Here is a 20,635-nt window from a genome sequence, read left to right on the forward strand (position 1 = left end):
ATACGAGTATTGCTCCTCCAGCTGTCTTTTTTAATTATTATTAATTAATTAATTTATTTATTTATTTATTTATTTTTTTTTTTGTGGTACGTGGGCCTCTCACTATTGTGGCCTCTCCCATTGCGGAGCACAGGCTCCGGGGGCCCAGCCGCTCCGCGGCATGTGGGATCCTCCCGGAGCGGGGCACGAACCCATGTCCCCTGCATCAGCAGGCGGACCCTCAACCTCTGCGCCACCAGGGAAGCCCTAATTAATTTATTTTAATTTATTTATTTTTGGTTGTGTTGGGTATTCATTGCTGCATGTGGGCTTTCTCTAGTGGCGAGCGGGGGCCACCCTTCGTTTTGGTGCCCAGGCTTCTCATTGCGGTGGCTTCTCTTGTTACAGAGCACAGGCTCCAGGCTCACAGGCTTCAGTGGTTGTGGCACGTGGGCTCAGCAGCTGTGGCTCATGGGCTCTAAGCGCAGGCTCAGTAGTGGTGCACGGGCTTAGTTGCTCTGCAGCTCGTAGGATCCTCCCGGGCCAGGGCTCAAACCCGTGTCGCCTGCATTGGCAGGTGGATTCCTAACCACTGGGCCACCAGGGAAGCCCTCCAGCTTTCTTTTGATTTCCATTTGCATGGAATATCTTTTTCCATCCCCTCACTTTTAGTTTGTATGTGTCCCTAGGTCTGAAGTGGGTTTCTTGTAGACAGCATATATATGGGTCTTGTTTTTGTATCCATTCAGCAAGCCTGTTTGTTTTGGTTGGAGCATTTAATCCATTCACGTTTAAGGTAATTATCGATATGTATTTTCCTCTTACCATTTTCTTAATTGTTATGGGTTTTTTTTTTAGGTCCTTTTCTTCTCTTGTGTTTCCCACTTAGAGAAGTTCCTTTAGCATTTGTTGTAGAGCTGGTTTGATGGTGCTGAATTCTCTTAGCTTTTGCTTATCTGTAAAGTTTTTTATTTCTCTGTCGAATATGAATGAGATCCTTGCTGGGTAGAGTAATCTTGGTTGTAGGTTCTTCCTTTTCATCACTTTAAATATATCCTGCCACTCCCTTCTGGCTTGTAGAGTTTCTGCTGAGAAATCAGCTGTTAACCTTATGGGAGTTCCCTTGTATGTCATTTGTCATTTTTCCCTTGCTGCTTTCAATAATTTTTCTTTGTCTTTAATTTTTGTCAATTTGATTACTGTGTGTTTTGACATGTTTCTCCTTGGGTTTATCCTGCCTGGGTTTATCCTGCGCTTCGTGGACTTGGGTGGCTATTTCCTTTCCCATGTTAGGGAAGTTTTCTACTATAATCTCTCCAAATATTTTCTCGGGTCCTTTCCCTCTCTCTTCTCCTTCTAGGACCCCTATAATGCGAATGTTGTTGCATTTAATGTTGTCCCAGCTGTCTTCATTTCTTTTCATTCTTTTTTCTTTATTCTGTTCTGCAGCAGTGAATTCCACCATTCTGTCTTCCAGGTCATTTATCCATTCTTCTGCCTCAGTTATTCTGCTATTGATTCCTTCTAGTATATTTTTCATTTCAGTTATTGTATTGTTCATCTCTGTTTGTTTGTTCTTTAATTCTTCTAGGTCTTTGTTAAACATTTCTTGCATCTTCTCGATCTTTGCCTCCATTCTTTTTCCGAGGTCCTGGATCATCTTCACTGTCATTATTCTGAATTCTTTTTCTGGAAGGTTGCCTGTCTCTACTTCATTTAGTTGTTTTTCTGGGGTTTTATCTCATTCCTTCATCTGGTACAAAGTCCTCTGCCTTTTCATTTTGTCTATCTTTCTGTGAATGTGGTTTTCCTTCCACAGGCTGCAGAATTGTAGTTCTTCTTGCTTCTGCTGTCTGCCCTCTGGTGGGTGAGGCTATCTAAGGGGCTTGTGCAAGTTTCCTGATGGGAGGGACTGGTGGTGGGTAGAGCTAGGTGTTGCTCTGGTGGGCAGGGCTCAGTAAAACTTTAATCTGCTTGTCTGCTGATGGGTGGGGCTGGGTTCCCTCCCTGTTGGTTGTTTGGCGTGAGGCGACCCAACACTGTGGAACCTACCTGGCTCTTTGGTGGGACTAATGGTGGGCTCTGGGAGGGCTCACGCCAAGGAGTACTTCCCAGAACTTCTACTGCCAGTGTCCTTGTCCCCATGGTCAACCACAGCCACCCCTTGCCTCTGCAGGAGACCCTCCAACACTAGCAGGTAGGTCTGGTTCAGTCTCCTGTGGGGTCACTGCTCCTTACCCTGGGTCCCGATGCACATACTACTTTCTGTGTGCCCTCCAAGAGTGGAGTCTCTGTTTCCCCCAGTCCTATGGAAGTCCTGCAATCAAATCCCGCTAGCCTTCAAAGTCTGATTCTCTAGGAATTCCTCCTCCCGTTGCCAGACCCCCAGGTTGGGAAGCCTGATGTGGGGCTCAGAACCTTTACTCCAGTGGGTGGACTTCTGTGGTATAAGTGTTCTCCAGTTTGTGAGTCACCCACCCACGGGTTATGGGATTTGATTTTATTGTGATTGCGCCCCTCCTACCATCTCATTGTGGCTTTTTTTTTGTCTTCGGATGTGGGGTATCTTTTTTGCTGAGTTCCAGTGTCTTCCTGTCAATGATTGTTCAGCAGTTAGTTGTGATTCTAATGCTCTCGCAAGAGAGAGTGAGCCTGTGTCCTTCTACTCCGCCAGCTTGAATCAATCCCCTAATCCACAAAGTATTTTTAAGAACTTTATGTTAGTATCCAACCTTCGAAAAAAATGAAATTTAACCTGAAAGACTCTGGCAGTTGGGCCCAAATTCTTTCATAGCAGCAATCAGCTAGAGCTGTGTAAAAGCTTGTCCTCTGCTCACTAGTTTTTTGTTTGTTTTAAGCATCAAGTTAGCTAAACTGCCTGGCCCTTATAAGTGCTCTGAATTTGGTGTTCCCTAGGCTAGAGCATAGAGTATTTAGAGAGGTTCTAGAGAGATGAGCAGGGACCCAATTATTTTGGTTTTTCAAGCCAGGCTAAAGAGTTTGGGCTTGATCTTTTGAGTAATGAAGCCACTGAAGGGTTTTTAGAGGGGAGTGACGTGATTCAGTTTGAATTTTAGACAGATTACTCTGGCTGTAGGATTGAGAATAGATTCACGATTGTTAAGACTGAAGGAGGCATACCAGTTAGGAGATTGTTGCCACAATCCAAGCCAAAAATGTGTGGCCTGGGGATGGAAGTGGACAGGTTTGACAGATACGTTGGCAGTAGTTTCAAGAGAAGTTGAATGTAGTAGATGAGGAAAGAGGAATCAAGGGTGATGCTCTGACTTCTGTCTTGAGCAGCAGAGTGGATGGTGGGGAGAATAGGAAACCTGGGAAAGAGGAGCATAGGAGAAATAAGGTAGTGGATACAGTCAAGATTATGGAGGTATAATGAAAGGGATTGGCAATGGACTGAAATGGAAGGCAAGCAAGGGCAGAGTTAAAGATGACACTTATGTCTTCAGTCAGAGTGGATGTTTGTATCATTAACAAAAATAGCATAAGAGAAGTTCTGGAAGTAAAGTTAAATTTGAATGCCTCTAGGCTCTCAACAAGTTGTAATGTCCAGTTGAATTTGAAGTGCCTCTAGGATTCGTGAGTGGAGCTGGCTGAGAAGCTGTTGGAATTGTGAATCTGAAGCTCAGAACATCAAGATGGAGTGAAAGTCTGGGCAGTCACCTATCTAGAAGGGAGTAGTCAAAGCAGAGCTTTGACGACATTGCCAAGAGGGTAAAGGGCTTCGTATAGTGAAAACAACTTAGTATTGGAACCACTACTTGCTTCTTTCACTATGGGTTTTTTTTTTTTTGTTTTTTATAAATTTATTTTATTTATTTTTTTATTTTATTTATTTATTTTGCGGTACACGGGTCTCTCACTGCTGTGGCCTCTCCCACTGCGGAGCACAGGCTCCAGATGCACAGGCTCAGTGGCCATGGCTCACGGGCCCAGCCGCTCCGCGGCATGTGGGATCCTCCAAGACCGGGGCACGAACCCGTGTCCCCTGCATCGGCAGGCGGACTCTCAACCACTGTGCCACCAGGGAAGCCCTATTTATTTATTTTTGGCTGCGTCGGGTCTTCATTGCTGCGCGTGGGCTTTCTCTAGTTGCGGCGAGCAGGGCCTACTCTTTGTTGTGGTGTGCGGGCTTCTCATTGCGGTGGCTTCCCTTTTTGCAGAGCACGGGCTCTTGGCGCGCGAGCTTCAGTACTTGTGGCTCGCAGGCTCAATAGTTGTGGTGCACGGGCTTAGTTGCTCCATGGCATGTGGGATCTTCCCGGACCAGGGCTCAAACCTGTGTCCCCAGCATTGGCAGACGGATTCTTAACCACTGCACCACCAGGGAAGCCCTCTGTGGGTGTTTTTTAATAAAACAATATCTGTCTTTCAATTTCAGTATTTCTCTTTATATTAAGTGAGGATTAAATGAGAGTCAAATAGTCCATGGAGCCAGACCTTTTGAGTTCTTATTCCGGCTTACTAGCCATGTAACCTTGGGCAAATTATGTTTAACCCCTCTCTGCTGTAGTTTCCTTACTGCAAAGTGAAGATAATAATAGTATGGACTTTAAAAGGTTGTGCCTAAAACAGTGACTGGCACAGAGTAAATAATTAATGTTAGCTGTATTGAAAATGCTTTATAAACTATAAAAGTATTGGTTATTAGAAAAGAAGAGGGTTGTCTTTGAAGGAGACCCACCTTTAAGGCAGGAGAGCAAGAGAATTTTTAAAAAGAAGACAGGCTGAATCAGAATGTTGGGATAACCTGGAAATTACTATGTCAAGGAAGTTCTTATGGGGAGGATGTGATCAGAATTGTTGGTGTGGTGATGATTCATAAAGGATTTCCCATCTATTTCAGTTATTACTAGCCACCCCTTCTTCTTGAACTCTTAGAGCCATTTGGCCCATAATTATATATTGTTATATTGAATATTAAAAAGAAAGTTATTTGTAAAACAATTTACAAAGAGATTTAACAGTCTCATCCAATTCTCACCACTTCCCTGTGAAGTACATGTTGTTATCCCTATTTGGTAAATGAGGAAATTGAGGCTCAAGAGATAGACTTGCCACCATAATTAAATACTTAAAACAATTTTTTTTTTTTTTTTTTTTTTGCGGGCCCAGCCGCTCCATGGCATGTGGGATCCTCCCGGACTGGGGCACAAACCCGTGTCCCCTGCATCGGCAGGCGGACTCCCAACCACTGCCCCACCAGGGAAGCCCTTAAAACAATTTTTTAAATTAAAAAATGGAAAAAAAGAAAGAAAAGATAGACTTGCCTAGGCAATAGAGCTTGAGATGCCATCTAGGTCTTGAGATACGGAATCTCTTTTGATAATCTTATTTGCTTAAGTGGATTGTGAGTTTCTTGAGGACTGAATCTAATCAGTCATTTCTTTTTATTCTGTACAGCACCTAGCTCAGTGCTGAGTGAAGACTGGCAGTAGTCAAGAATAACATGCTGTTTTCTCCCCTCTGCCCTCTAGCGCCCTCACAAAGCCAATGCTGAGGAGATGACCAAGTACCACAGTGATGACTACATTAAATTCTTGCGCTCCATCCGCCCAGATAACATGTCTGAGTACAGCAAGCAGATGCAGAGATGTAAGTCTATTCTGTTCCCTCCCTACTGTCAAGCCCCCAGTTGGATCTCCCTTCAAGTTGGAGAGACTCACCCTACCTTCCCTTGTATCCCCCATTTAGCTGACACCTGATTTTCCCTGCTTCCTGAGGGTACCAAAGTGTTTCTTTTGTCTCAAGACTGGTTTTCTTTGTTTCCTGATTGTAAGAAATAGATTGAACTTTGTCTAGTTAGGTTCAAAACATTACCCACCCATCCCCCCCCAAACTGTAATTGTTGTAATGGAAAAAGCACTGACCTGGGTTGGGGAGACAGGTGATATAGGTCCCGGCACTGACTCTTAACTGACTGGGGCAAGTCACTTCCCCTCAGATTTTTCTTTTGTAAAATGGACTGGATGTCATCCCATGCAACTGTAACTGCTCTCACTATGTGAGTATTAGTTAAGAACTTAGCAGCCACTTAGACTCTAGGTCATGTAATCTTTGAGTTAAGGTGATTCTGCCCCTGCCCCTTGGGACTTGAAACTCAGAACAGGTCACATCTCAGAAGCCACACTCAGCTTACAGGAATTATGGGGATTGTTTTAGCTGTGTGGAAAAATTATGTTCAAATTTGGGAAGAAACTATCATCCCTGATTTCTCACTTGTGTTATTTTAGAAATTATCCCTTAGCACCTAAGATCTCATAATAAAACAATGTAACAGTATTGTCTAGAAGAAGTTTTGAATAGTTTATGACAGCTTATTTTGAAATACCAGGAAATCTATGGCACTTTTTTGTTGCTACTGGCCACAAGGTAGTCTGATTCCCAAGGCAGAAATTTATTTGTTACAATAATTGTGCACTGGTAATGATTAGAGAACCACAGAGACCTTTCATGAAGCATTAAGCTTCTTTGCCACCCACAACTCCAGGAGCTGCCACCGCATCTAAGTGAGGTACTTACTGTCTGAATTGACAGGGTCTTATTTCCTTCTCAGGTGAGACAGATTCATTCCTTTGCTTTAGATGGCTTTAGGGCCGTTCCATAACTTATTTAGGCTAGCGATAAGGCTCTACTCTCAGTAGAGAGGGCTCTCATTAGAGAAGCAGCTTGGTATTAAAGCAAGAGAATGAGCTTTGATGTCTTGGTTTGAATCCCATAGCTCTGCCACTTAGCTCTGTGTTCTTGAGTATGTCCCCTAGCCTTTCTGAGCCTTGTTTTACCTTCTTTAAAAGGAAGACAGTAGTGCCTGTTTCATAATGGAGTTTGGGGGGATGAGTAAGATACTGTATTTATTTATTTATTTTTAAAATATTTATTTATTTATTTTTAAAATATTTATTTATTTATTTTTGGCTCTGTTTGGTCTTCGTTGCTGCATGAGGGCTTTCTCTAGTTGTGGTGAGCGGGGGCTACTCTTCGTTGTGGTGTACAGGCTTCTCGTGGTGGTGGCTTCTCTTATTGCCGAGCACAGGCTCTAGTAGTATGGGCTTCAGTAGTTGTGGCATGCGGGCTTAGTAGTTGTGGCTCACGGGCTCTAGAGCGCAGGCTCGCAGGCTCAGTAGTTGTGGTGCATGGGCTTAGTTGCTCCACGGCCTGTGGGATCTTCCTGGACCAGGGCTCGAACCTGTGTCCTCTGCATTGGCAGGTGGATTCTTAACCACTATGCCACCAGGGAAGCCCAAGATAATGTATTTAAAGCAGTGAATAGTAGCTTTTGCTGTTATAACTTATTGCTTTTATTTTCAAATCTATCAAGACAGACGACATATTAGGCCCTCAGGAGTGCGCAGGTTTGGTTCTGGCTCCCAGTTTGCTCCAGTTTTCCTGAAACCAGCATTCTAAAGTTGTGCATTGAAAAATGAGGTCTGAGATTTTTTTGTCATTGAAGGTGGGGGTAAAAAGGATTCACATTCAATGCAATCCCTATCAAACTACCAATGGCATTTTTCACAGAACTAGAACAAAAAATTGCACACTTTGTATGGAAACACAAAAGGCCCTGAATAGCCAAAGCAATTTTGAGAAAGAAAAACGGAGCTGGAGGAATCAGGCTCCTGGACTTCAGACTATACTACAAAGCTACGGTAATCAAGACAGTATGGTACTGGCACAAAGACAGAAATATAGATAAATGGAACAGGATAGAAAGCCCAGAGATAAACCTACACACATATGGTCACCTTTTTTTTTTTTTGGCAGTACGCGGGCCTCTCACTGTTGCGGCCTCTCCTGTTGCGGAGCACAAGCTCCGGACACGCAGGTTCAGCAGCTATGGCTCACGGGCCAAGCTGCTCTGCGGCATGTGGGATCTTCCCAGACTGGGGCACGAACCTGCGTCCCCTGCATCGACAGGCAGACGCTCAACCACTGTGCCGCCAGGGAAGCCCGGTCACCTTATTTTTTTATAAAGGAGGCAAGAATATACAATGGAGAAAAGACAGCCTCTTCATTAAGTGGTGCTGAGGAAACTGGACAGCTACATGTAAAAGAATGAAATTAGAACCATACACAAAAATAAATTCAAAATGGATTAAAGACCTAAATGTAAGGCCAGACACTATAAAACTCTTAGAAGAAAACGTAGGCAGAACACTCTATGACATAAATCACAGCAAGATCCTTTTTGACCCACCTCCTAGAGAAATGGAAGTAAAAACAAAAATAAACAAATGGGACCTATTGAAACTTAAAAGCTTTTGCACAGCAAAGGAAACTATAAACAAGATGAGAAGACAACCCTCAGAATGGGAGAAAATACTTACAAATGAAGCAACTGACAAAGGATTAATCTCCAAAATTTACAAGCAGGTCATGCAACTCAATAACAAAAAAACAAACAACCCAATCCAAAAATGGGCAGAAGACCTAAATAGACATTTCTCCAAAGAAGATATACAGATTGCCAACAAACACATGAAAGGATGCTCAACATCACTAATCATTAGAGAAATGCAGGTCAGAACTACAATGAGGTGTCACCTCACACCAGTCAGAATGGCCATCATCAAACAATAAATGCTGGAGAGGGTGTGGAGAAAAGGGAACCCTCTTGCACTGTTGGTGGGAATGTAAATTGATACAACCACTATGGAGAACGGTATAGAGGTTCCTTCAAAAACTAAAAATAGAACTACCATACAACCCAGCAATCCCACTACTGGGCATATACCCTGAGAAAACCGTAATTCAAAAAGAGTCATGTACCACAATGTTCACTGCAGCTCTTTTTACAATAGCCAGGACATGGAAGCAACCTAAGTGTCCATCGACAAAGAAGATGTGGCACATATAAACAATGGAATATTACTCAGCCATAAAAAGAAATGAAATTGAGTTATTTGTAGTGAGGTGGGTGGACCTAGAGTCTGTCATACAGAGTGAAGTAAGTTAGAAAGAGAAAAACAAATACCGTATGCTAACACATATATATGGAATCTAAAAAAAAAATGGTTCTGAAGAATCTAGGGCCAGGACAGGAATAAAGAAGCAGACGTAGAGAATGGACTTGAGGACGTGGGGAGGGGAAAGGGTAAGCTGGGACGAAGTGAGAGAGTGGCATGGACATACATACACTACCAAACATAAAATAGATAGCTAGTGTGAAGCAGCTGCATAGCACAGGGAGATCAGCTCGGTGATTTGTGACCACCTAGAGGGGTGGGATAGGGAGGATGGGAGGGAGACGCAAGAGGGAGGAGATATGGGGATACATGTGTGTATAGCTCATTCACTTTGCTATAAAGCAGAAACTAATACAACATTGTAAAGTAAGTACACTCCTGTAAAGATGTTAAAAAAAAGAAAAGATGAGGCTCTCTTGATAAACCTTTAGCCAGACACATCAAGAAAAAGAGGGGAAGGACTCAAATCAATAAAATTAGAAATGAAAAAGGAGAAGTTACAGCAGACACCACAGAAATACAAAGCATCATAAGAGACTACTACAAGCAGCTCTGTGCCAATAAAATGGACAACCTGGAAGAAATGGACAAATTCTTAGAAAGGTATAACCTTCCAAAACTGAACCAGGAAAAAATAGAAAATATGAACAGACCAATCACAAGTAATAAAATTGAAACTGTGATTAAAAATCTTCCAACAGGAGCTTCCCTGGTGGCACAGTGGTTAAGAATCTGCCTGCCAATGCAGGGGACACAGGTTCGAGCCCTGGTCTGGGAAGATCTCACATGGTGCGGAGCAATGAAGCCCGTGCACCACAACTGCTGAAGCCCACGCGCCTAGAGCCCATGCTCCTCAACAAGAGAAGCCACTGCAATGAGAAGCCTGCGCACCATAACAAAGAACAGCCCCTGCTCGCCGCAACTAGAGAAAGCCTGCATGCGGCAACGAAGACCCAACGCAGCCAAAAATAAATGAGAAAAAAACCCACAAAAGAACCACATATTAAAAAATATATATATATATATTCCAACAAACAAAAGTCCACGACCAGATGGCTTCACAGGTGAACTCTGTCAAACATTTAGAGAAGAGCTAACACCCATCCTTCTCAAACTCTTCCAAAAAACTGCAGAGAAAGGAGCACTCTCAAACTCATTCTATGAAGCCACTATCACCCTGATAACAAAACCAGATAAAGATGTCACAAAAAAAGAAAACTACAGGCCAATATCACTGATGAATACAGATGCAAAATCCTCAACAAAATGCTAGCAAACAGAATCCAACAGCACATGAAAAGAATCATACATCATGATCAAGTGGGATTTATCCCAGGGATGCAAGGATTCTTCAATATACACAAATCAATTAATGTGATATACTGTATTAACAAACTGAAGAAGAAAACACCATATGATCATCTCAATAGATGCAGAAAAAGCTTTTGACAAAATTCAACACCCGTTTATGATAAAAACTCTCCAGAAAGTGGGCATAGAGGGAACCTACGTCAACATAATAAAGGCCATATACGGGGCTTCCCTGGTGGCGCAGTGGTTGAGAGTCTGCCTGCCAATGCGGGGGACGCAGGTTTGTGCCCCGGTCTGGTCCGCGGAGCGGCTGGGCCTGTGGGCCGTGGCCGCTGGGCCTGCGCGTCCGGAGCCTGTGCTCTGCGAGGGGAGGGGCCACTGCAGTGGGAGGCCCGCGTACCGAAAAAATAAAAAATAAAGGCTGTATACGACAAACCCACAGCAAACATCATTCTCAATCGTGAAACTGAAAGCATTTCCTCTAAGATCAGGAAAAGGACAAGGATGTCCACTCTCGCCACTATTATTCAACATAGTTTTGGAAGTCCTAGCCACGGCAATCAGAGAAGAAATAGAAATAAAAGGAATACAAATTGGAAAAGAAGAAGTAAAACTGTCACTGTTTGCAGATGACGTGATACTATACATAGAGAATCCTAAACATGCCACCAGAAAACTACTAGAGCTAATCAATGAATTTGGCAAAGCTGCAGGATACAAAATTAATGCACAGAAATCTCTTGCATTCCTATACACTAATGATGAAAAATCTGAAAGAGAAATTAAGGAACCACTCCCATTTACCACTGCAACAAAATGAATAAAATACCTAGGAATAAACCTACCTAGGGAGATAAAAGACCTGTACACAGAAAACTGTAAGATACTGATGAAAGAAATCAAAGATAACACAAACAGATGGAGAGATATACCATGTTCTTGGATTGGAAGAATCAATATTGTGAAGATGACTATACTACCCAAAGCAACCTGCAGATTCAATGCAATCCCTATCAAATTACCAGTGGCATTTTTTACAGAATTAGAACATAAAATCTTAAAATTTGTATGGAGCCACAAAAGACCCTGAATAGCCAAAGCAGCCTTGAGGGAAAAAAACGGAGCTGGAGGAATTAGACTCCCTGACTTCAGACTATACCTCAAAGCTACAGTAATCAAGACAATATGGTACTGGCACAAGAACAGAAATATAGATTAATGGAACAGGATAGAAAGCCCAGAGATAAACCCATGCACCTATGGTCAACTAATCTATAGCAAAGGAGGCAAGAACATACAATGGAGAAAAGAGAGTCTCTTCAATAAGTGGTGCTGGGAAAACTGGACAGCTACATGTAAAAGATGAAACTGGAACACTCCCTAACACCATACGTAAACAAATCAAAGGACAAAGGATTAATCTCCAAAATATATAAACAGCTTATGCAGCTCAATATTAAAAAAACAAACAACTCAACCCAAAAATGGGCAGAAGACCTAAATAGACACTTCCCCAAAGAAGAGAGAAGAAGCACACGAAAAGCTGCTCAACATCACTAATTATTAGAGAAATGCAAATAAAAACTACAATGAGGTATCACCTCACACCGGTTAGAATGGGCATCATCAGAAAATCTACAAACAACAAATGCTGGAGAGGGTGTGGAGAAAAGGGAACCCTCTTGCACTGTTGGTGGGAATGTAAATTGATACAGCCACTATGGAAAACAGTATGGAGGTTCCTTAAAAAACTAAAAATAGAATTACCAGATTTCTAGAATTCTAGAATTCTAGAATTACCAGAATTACCAGATGGCCCAGCGATCCCATTACTGGGCATATACCCAGAGAAAACCGTAATTCAGAAAAACACATGCACCCCAATGTTCATTGCAGAACTATTTGCAATAGCCAGGTCATGGAAGCAACCTAAATGCCCATCGACAGACGAATGGATAAAGAAGATGTGGTACATACATACAATGGAATATTACTCAGCCATAAAAAGGAATGAAATTGGGTCATTTGTAGAGACGTGGATGGATCTAGAGACTGTCATACAGAGTGAAATAAGTCAGAAAAAAAAACAAATATCGTATATTAACGCATATATGTGGAACCTAAAAACATGGTACAGATGAACTGGTTTGTAGGGTAGAAATAGAGACACAGATGTAGAGAACAAATGTATAGACACCAAGGGGGGAAAGTGGCACGGGGGAGTGGTGGTGGTGGGACGAATTGGGAGATTGGGATTGACATATATACGCTAATATGTATAATATAGATAACTGATAAGAACCTGCTGTATAAAAAAATAAAATTAAATTAAAAAAAAAAAAGGATGAGATTCTCTAAGTACTTCAAGGCACCTTACTGACTTGATTCAGAGAGATGTCACTAGTGCGGTGCTTTATAACCAGGGGTGTCTACAGGGACAATAACAGGGATGAAGAGCTGAGTTTTTTTCAGTATTTATCAACACCTAACCTAGGAAGTTAATACATGTAGTAAGACCAAATAAGTCTGGTTTCCTTGATCTTGCTAGGATGTAATTTAAATGCTTTATGGTCACTTTGAGAATCTTAAGCAGACGTTCTGACATAATTTTTAATAATTAAAAATGGGAACATAAATAAATGCAATTTTTATTTTTGGCAGATAGTCTATCAAAACATGAGGCTTATGGTAGAAACGTGATAAAAGGGACTTGTGCTGGTAAAATTTGGAGGCATTCTTGTCCATTTTGTAGATGTATAAACTGAAACCCAGGGAGGTGAGATGACTTTCCCAGGGTCACACAGCAAGATAGTGGTAGAATGGAACTCTGGTTTCCTGATTCTGGACTATTTTAAAATATGTTGCACATAAAATATTTCAGACACACACACAAAACTATAAAAAATTATACGATGATCAAACATGTCCCTACAACCAGCCTAAGAAAGAAAACATTGCCAGTACAGTTGAAGCCCTCCTGGGCACCTCTCTTTGATCACATGCCCTTCCTCTTCTACTCCACTCTCCACCCCATTCCCACCACCACCAAGGTGTAAGCAGTATCCTGAAGTCAGTGTTTAATCCCATGTGTCTCTTTCTGCAGTATATGCTTTTTAGTGCCTTGACCTACGTCTGCTCCCCCATCTCTCACCCAGTATTGCTCCCCGTCAGTCTAAAGCCAGCCTAAGAATGAGAGAAGTATTTATAGTGAGAAGAGGGAAAACCCATAGAAAAGTCCTCCCTAGTCTCACAGATTAGTCCCAAGTGAGGGTCTGCTCTCCCATTTTACCCCTTTTCCATCTGTAATCACACAGCTCCCTTGAGCTGGGAATAATGGACTGGCCATCTGAGCCACATGTTGGTTTGGGGCCTGAAGGAATATATTTTTTCTCGTTTCTAAAATACCAATTTCTTGTCATGGGAGCTCCACATCTCAAATAGGAGTATAAGCAAAGCTTTGGGAACCCAGACAGGCCAAGCCCACTGAAGGAGGAAGCAGCCCGAGAGGGAAATCAATTGCTGATGGATAAATGAATAGCCTGGCCTCAGGGACCAAAGTTCTTGTTGACACAGCCTCCCAGTGTTTACCTGGGAAGTGGGGGAGAGAGCCACCTACTGCTTACCCCTGTACCCGCCACCTTTCCTCGGAGCACTATGCTTGGCAGGGCACCAGATCAGAGCACCCTCCCAAGTTCAGGGCAGTGGTAACTTTTGTGGTTATTGCAAACCTTGAGCTTCAGCTGTGTCTCAAGAGGTCACCACAGTCTAAGCTGGGCTCTCCTACCCTCCTCATCCTAGGGCTCCTCCTCCTTGCTCTACTTTGGGAACCCCTGTTGATAATAATGCATGCAATGGGAAGGCTGGGACAAGAGAACAAGAATTTAGCCCCACCCCTGCCTCTAACTTCTGTATATCATTGACATCTCAGCAGTTTCCTTTTCTGTGAGAGCAGACTTGGAGCCATAAGGTTCCTCTGTAGCTCTGAGTCTACAGCCTTCAGGTGTGCTTCCCTTCCTGTCTTTTTCATTTTATTTGCATTATTGTTTGCATGTGGTTCCACATTATGTGTTAGTTTGTACTTTTACCCCTTAGGCCTGAAATAACTTTCCTCCAGTTGTCACTTGGTATAGTAGAAGAGCACTGGACTGTGGGAGTCAGGACACCTGGACTCTGGTTCTACCACTGCCTGGTTATATAACCCTGGGCGAGTCACTTAACTTCTCCACATCTGTTTGTTCCTCTGCAGAGTGGGGTTGATATTTGTCTCGTCCAGCTTTTATGGGTTGTTAGGATCAAATGAGACTGTGTATGTGAAATTACTGCGGAAGAGGCCAGAGTATATTTTCGTAGGCTTTTAGGACAGGCAGACCAATCCTTGAATACCGCCTCTGCCATTTACTGACAGTTCACCTCTTTGAGCCTGTTTCTCCATTTATAAAATAGGACCAAACCCTACCTCAGGTGTGTGAAGATAAGCGACACCAGGTACTTAAAGCACTGAGCATAGTGTCTGGCACGTTGTTAAGCATCCAGTGGATGACAGTATAGGTCTCTGTTCTTCACTTCCTTGTTGGTCAGCTGGAGTGAGGTCCAGGAACAAACCCAGGCTGGAATAAGAGGCTGTATTTTTCTCCCTCAGGAATGAACCAACATTTTCCAAGTATTTACTTGCTAAATGCTTCCCCATATAAGATTTCTATCAATCTTCTCAACAATTGGGTAAGGTGGATGTCAATATTGCTAGTTATAGATAATGAACGAAAGCTCAAGAAAGTTAAGTGACTGGACCCAGTCACACAGCCAGTAAGTAGTAGAGCCTGGACAAGAACCCAAGCCTTCTGAATCCAAATTCTGCATTTTTTCCATCAGCTCATAAATATGTAAACAAAAACTAAAGGAAATTGTGGAAACTAACCTTTTCCTATGTTTTTTCAAGTTAACGTTGGTGAGGACTGTCCGGTATTTGATGGCCTCTTTGAGTTCTGTCAGCTATCTACTGGTGGCTCTGTGGGTAAGGAATATACATCCCTCCTTAAAGGCTGTGCTGGGTTGTACTAGTGAGGTCTGTCTTTTAGGCCACTATCCCAGTGAGGCTGACCTGTGACCATGTAAAATGGTCCTGTGAGTTTTTACCTTAGGTCTTGAAAATGTCCTGGTTTAGTCCCAGCCCAGGTTCAATCTGACATGGAACAGAGAGGTGTCCTTGGCTGTCCTCTCCTACCAAGACATCCTATATACAGGAACTCTCTGCAGACCTCATGGCCTTGTTGAGATGCTGTACATAAAAGTAACTTGTGAACTGCACAGTGCTATAAAAATGGGAAGTGTCATCATCTGTCTTACAAAAGAGTATGGTAATTACCTTTGGAGGTCAGAAATACTCCCCACACATCTCCCACTTCCATTTGTAATGTCTAGATTACCTCCAGGATCACTCTACGCTTTCTTTTTTTTTTTCTTTTAAAATTTAGGAAGTTTATTTATTTATTTATTTTTAATTAATTAATTTTGGCTGCACTGGGTCTTAGTTGCAGCGTGCGGGATCTTTAGTTACGGCATGCATGCGAGATCTAGTTCCCCAACAGGGGAGTGAACCTGGGCCCCCTGCATTGGGAGCGTGGAGTCTTACCCACTGGACCACCAGGGAAGTCCCACTCTACCCTTTTTTAACAAATGTTTATTTTTCTATGATCATTGTTTTTTCGCCTCCCCCTTCGCTACCACCTCCTAATATAATCTCAGAAAACAAAGAAGTGCACAGGGAAAAAAACTGACTACAATCACACTGTCCACAGATAACCATCGTTACCATTTTGGTGTTTGTACATCCATGCTTTTTTCTGTGTGCATATATCTGGACATAACATATATACATCTGTATTTTACAAAAAATGTGTCATATATATGTATAGTTTTGTGCCTACATTTTTTACGCAGTAAATCTTTTTATTTATTTAATTTTTTAATTTATTTAGTTTTGGCCACTCCATGTGGCTTGGGGGATCTTAGTTCCCTGACCAGGGCTTGAAACCCGGTCCCCGGCAGTGGAAGCGTGGAGTCCTAACCACTGGACCGCCAGGGAATTCCCTCTATGTTTTTTTTTGTTTGTTTGTTTTTGGGGGGTATGCGGGCCTCTCACTGTTGTGGCCTCTCCCATTGTGGAGCACAGGCTCCGGATGCGCAGGCTCAGCGGCCATGGCTCACGGGCCCAGCCGCTTCGCGGCATGTGGGATCTTCCCGGACCGGGGCATGAACCCGTGTCCCCTGCATCGGCAGGCGGACTCTTAACCACTGCGCCACCAGGGAAGCCCCTCTTCAAAATGTTTTGACCATGAACCACATTTAGAAGTATTTACACTTGCAATCCAGGTTATGCATGCACGCGCACAACACCCTCTCTCACTCTGCAGCCAGTTTCACAAAACAGTGGTTACCTTTACTATTATTCTGATATTTTTATTCTAGTCTGTCTCATTTAAAATATATATACTAATCATAACCCACTAAACCAATTTTAAGGCCTACTAGTGAGGTACCACCTTCAGTTTGGAAAACAGTTTTTTTAGAGTAGCCATTGTCATGTTTATTCCTGTTGGAATAGGGTAGGGGGAGAGGACTGGCTTGTGAATTGTACAATACAGCTGTTGAATAGGCAGGTCCTACCTCTCACTGGGTTCCCTTGGCTTCTTGGGGGAAAGGGAGAGAGTGGCTTGATAACAGGCTTGTGTTCTTTCTTCCCACGTCCAGCAAGTGCCGTGAAACTTAATAAGCAGCAGACGGACATCGCTGTGAATTGGGCTGGGGGCCTACACCATGCAAAGAAGTCCGAGGCATCTGGCTTCTGTTACGTCAATGATATCGTCTTGGCCATCCTGGAACTGCTAAAGTATGCCTTCCTGGCCTTGTCTCTTGGAGGAGCACCTTAGGCCAGGTTCCCATTTCCCCCTCCCCCGGGCTTGCCTCCCTAGTTTGCTTTTCCTAGCAGTGTGCTGGCTAGGATGTGTTCAGTGAGTGTCTCTGGCCATCCTCTCCTTGACGGGGTCTTGATTTGATCTGAGCCCACGGCAAGATCAGGGGCAGGCGCTGCTCAGATCCTGCCTCCAGAGTGTCCCTGTGTGGCTGGAGTTGACCCTGGCTGTAGAGTAGGAAGATCGGACTTGATCGGCTTGGTCAGGCCTCTGGAGACACCCTGCCGCTCTTCCACCTTCCTTCAGCCAGTTTCCGCGTCTCTGGTGCTTAGAGATACCTGAGGGAGGCAGCCAGCCCGGTAAGCTGGGACCTGGCGCCCTTGGCGCGTCCCACTCCCAAAGAGCCCCCAGAACCCCCTGACCCCCTTCTGATCCTAGGTATCACCAGAGGGTGCTGTATATTGACATTGATATTCACCACGGCGATGGCGTGGAAGAGGCCTTCTATACCACAGACCGAGTCATGACTGTGTCCTTTCATAAATATGGAGAGTACTTCCCAGGAACTGGGGACCTACGGGTGAGAACTCCCTTCAGGGGCCAACCAGCTCACCCTCAGCTGCCAGCTCTTAACTCTCCTATCTCATGTCACCAAAAACCACTTCCTGCGTCTTCTGCCATTCAGAATACCACACCCCAGCCTGGGACACCTGCCATGGTCTCTTTCCCTCTCTTATTCTGGAGGAAGGGAATGATGGTACATAAAGGGTTGGAAGGGATGGGGGTCTCCTGACTATTGCACTTCCCTCCTGGCCACAGCTGAGTTGCATTACACTATTCACATGTCCCAGACAGCTTGAATTTTAGGCTAGAAACATCACGTTCTCTCCCATGGGCTAGGAATTGGGACCTTTATGGACCATCTCAAGGGTTCTTAATGTTTTTAGGTTACCCTCCCCTTTGACCATCTGACTGAAAGCTATGTACTCTCTCCCCATAAGTACATGAAATTTTACATTTGTTATCAAATAGTTAATAGACGCCTCCTCCTACTGAAGCCCATCCAGGGACCTCAGGATAAGAATCCCTGGAAGCTGATTCATTAAGCTGTTCTGCTTTGTGAGAGCATGACTACAATGAAACCAGCCATTTTGCCATGCCAGTGGCCCTTGGGTGAAAAAGTGGCACTAATTCAGTTGTTTGCCATGGCAAGCATTATAATAACTGAGCCTTTACAATTTTGAAGAATTCTTCTTCCGTTTCTGCTTTCCTTCCACACCTCCCTAGAGAGGAGAGTGGTGGGTAGAGGAGTGAGCAGTAGACCGCTCTGGAAAGGAAAGGGTTGTTTTGGGGTGGGTGTTATTTCTATGGTCCAGCCCCCAGCCACCTTTAACCCAGTCCAGGGGGAGAGGTCTCATGCTGTGTGGTAGGATATTCAGTCTCTGGTTCCATAAATGATTCTCAGTCTGGATGCAGACTCAGTGGTGTGTCCAGAGACGTGAGCTAGACTTGTTCCACCAGTGAGGGGAATGGTGCTAACCTGCTCTGTCCCTGGCCCACCTCATGGGCCCAGCTTATCTCTCTTAGAACCACTGCTTCTTTCCTTAGCCTTCCAGCCCTCATCCTTGAACTTCCTCCTAGCTTCATCATCTTTCAGTTTTACTTTAATGTGCTTCTTGATTAGGATATTGGGGCTGGCAAAGGCAAGTATTATGCTGTGAACTACCCGCTCCGAGATGGGATTGATGATGAGTCCTATGAGGCCATTTTCAAGCCGGTAAGTGGCTTAGGCTTATCCACCACTGGGCTATAAACAGGATTGATCTAAGGGAGGGGTAGCAAAACACCTCCAGTGTACTTCGGGATCTCTCCCCACTGAGAGGCTGGCTGGAAATGAGATGTATTTGAGCCCTGGATTGCATGCTGTATGGCCAGTTAGGGGAACAAAATTCATCCAGATATTTACTGATGCCTTCTGTGGGTCAGGCCCTCTGCTGGATACAAGAATAGCTAAGACATGATCCATGCCCTTGAAGACCTCACAGTCTGTGGTGTGGGAGGCAAGCACATCCCTGACAGCATGTGGTCAGTGCTGTTTTTGAGGGATGAACATGGGCTGGGGAAAGCGTAGTCAGAGGTGATTTCACAGAGGTAGTGACATTTGAGCTGGACTTTGAGAAATGAGGAGTTACCCATGTGAAGGAGGCGGAGGCTGGAGGGGAGGGGTGGCATTCAGCAGAGGGAACAGCACCAGCAGAAGCATAGAGGTGTCAATACCTGGTATGTAGGCCAGTATGGTGTGGGGGAGGAGTGTTGAAGGATGTGGTGGGAAATGTTTGTGGGGTCAGTATTTCAAAGGGAGCCTTGAATGCCATGCTGAGGAATTAAATCTTCACCTGTAAGCAATAAGGAACCATTACTAGAGTAGTAACCTAGTTAGGTTAGGTTAGGTAGTTGTTTAGCAAACACCAGGTGCCTACTATGTACCTTGTAGTAAGGGCAACAGAAAAGCCTAAGTTATGGTCTCTGTCCTCAGTTACATTAGAATCTAGTGAGAATGAGATAAAAAGTGAAGTGCCTCCTCACAGTATAAGGCTCAAAGTCTGTAGGACCAAGTGCGTAGAGCAGATGCAGCTAAGGGCTGCATCAGAAGGGCTTCTTGGAGCAACGAAAGAAGGGAAAGATCTAGGGAATTGATAAGGTTGTTTTAGGTTCCTTATTAGAGCTAGAAGGCTCTTGGAGATCCTCTCAAATTGGAAAACTGAACAAACTGGGGAAATGAGAAGCCCAGGCTTGTACTCGCTTTTCTCTGAGGGAGAGTGGAAGGTAGCAGTGAGTGATAAGGAACCGAAGAAAGTGCTGCACCCACACTTTTCAGCCTGAACCTCAAATAGCTTTTCTTGAGGCTGGTAGTGACCAGGTTGTGTCCTTTCAGGTCATGTCCAAAGTAATGGAGATGTTCCAGCCCAGTGCAGTCGTCTTACAGTGTGGCTCTGACTCCTTGTCTGGTGATCGGTTAGGTTGCTTCAATTTGACCATCAAAGGTGAGGCCAGGTAGCATAGAGACGGGAGGGCAGGGTCCTGCTGGGTGCTCCTGCAACTTGGCACACCTTCTCCTACCAAAGGGCACGCCAAGTGTGTGGAATTTGTGAAGAGCTTCAACCTGCCTATGCTGATGCTGGGAGGAGGTGGCTACACCATTCGTAATGTCGCCCGGTGCTGGACATACGAAACAGCTGTGGCCCTGGACACAGAGATCCCTAATGGTAATAGCTGCAGGGCCAGATTGGGCTGGGCAGCGCAGGAGCTCACGTGCCCCTTTCCCATTGGCTCTACAACCTCTCCTCTTCAGAGTCTCATTCTCCTGCTATCCTCTTGTGGTTTTCAGACCGTAGCTGTCAGATTTTTTCTGAGTCCTTTAGTTGACCCTGTCCCCTGTCCCTCAGCTGCTGGTCT

At 44.1% G+C, this 20,635-nt stretch overlaps 1 protein-coding gene across 4 annotated transcripts in view; it reads left to right on the forward strand.

Annotated features, from left to right (window-relative positions):
* HDAC1 (histone deacetylase 1) overlaps nucleotides 1-20,635 on the forward strand; it is a 44,027-nt gene that overhangs the window by 20,820 nt on the left and 2,572 nt on the right. For all 4 annotated transcript variants that reach the window (XM_032646457.1, XM_032646450.1, XM_032646475.1 and 1 more), the window contains 7 exons: nucleotides 5,475-5,592; nucleotides 15,208-15,282; nucleotides 17,019-17,157; nucleotides 17,618-17,759; nucleotides 18,864-18,956; nucleotides 20,115-20,223; nucleotides 20,305-20,445. In XM_032646457.1, coding sequence (XP_032502348.1) covers nucleotides 5,475-5,592; nucleotides 15,208-15,282; nucleotides 17,019-17,157; nucleotides 17,618-17,759; nucleotides 18,864-18,956; nucleotides 20,115-20,223; nucleotides 20,305-20,445 — 817 coding nt within the window. The remainder of the gene's footprint in view (nucleotides 1-5,474; nucleotides 5,593-15,207; nucleotides 15,283-17,018; nucleotides 17,158-17,617; nucleotides 17,760-18,863; nucleotides 18,957-20,114; nucleotides 20,224-20,304; nucleotides 20,446-20,635) is intronic.

Source organism: Phocoena sinus, chromosome 1, assembly GCF_008692025.1.
Source record: "Phocoena sinus isolate mPhoSin1 chromosome 1, mPhoSin1.pri, whole genome shotgun sequence".
Classification (NCBI taxonomy): domain Eukaryota; kingdom Metazoa; phylum Chordata; class Mammalia; order Artiodactyla; family Phocoenidae; genus Phocoena; species Phocoena sinus.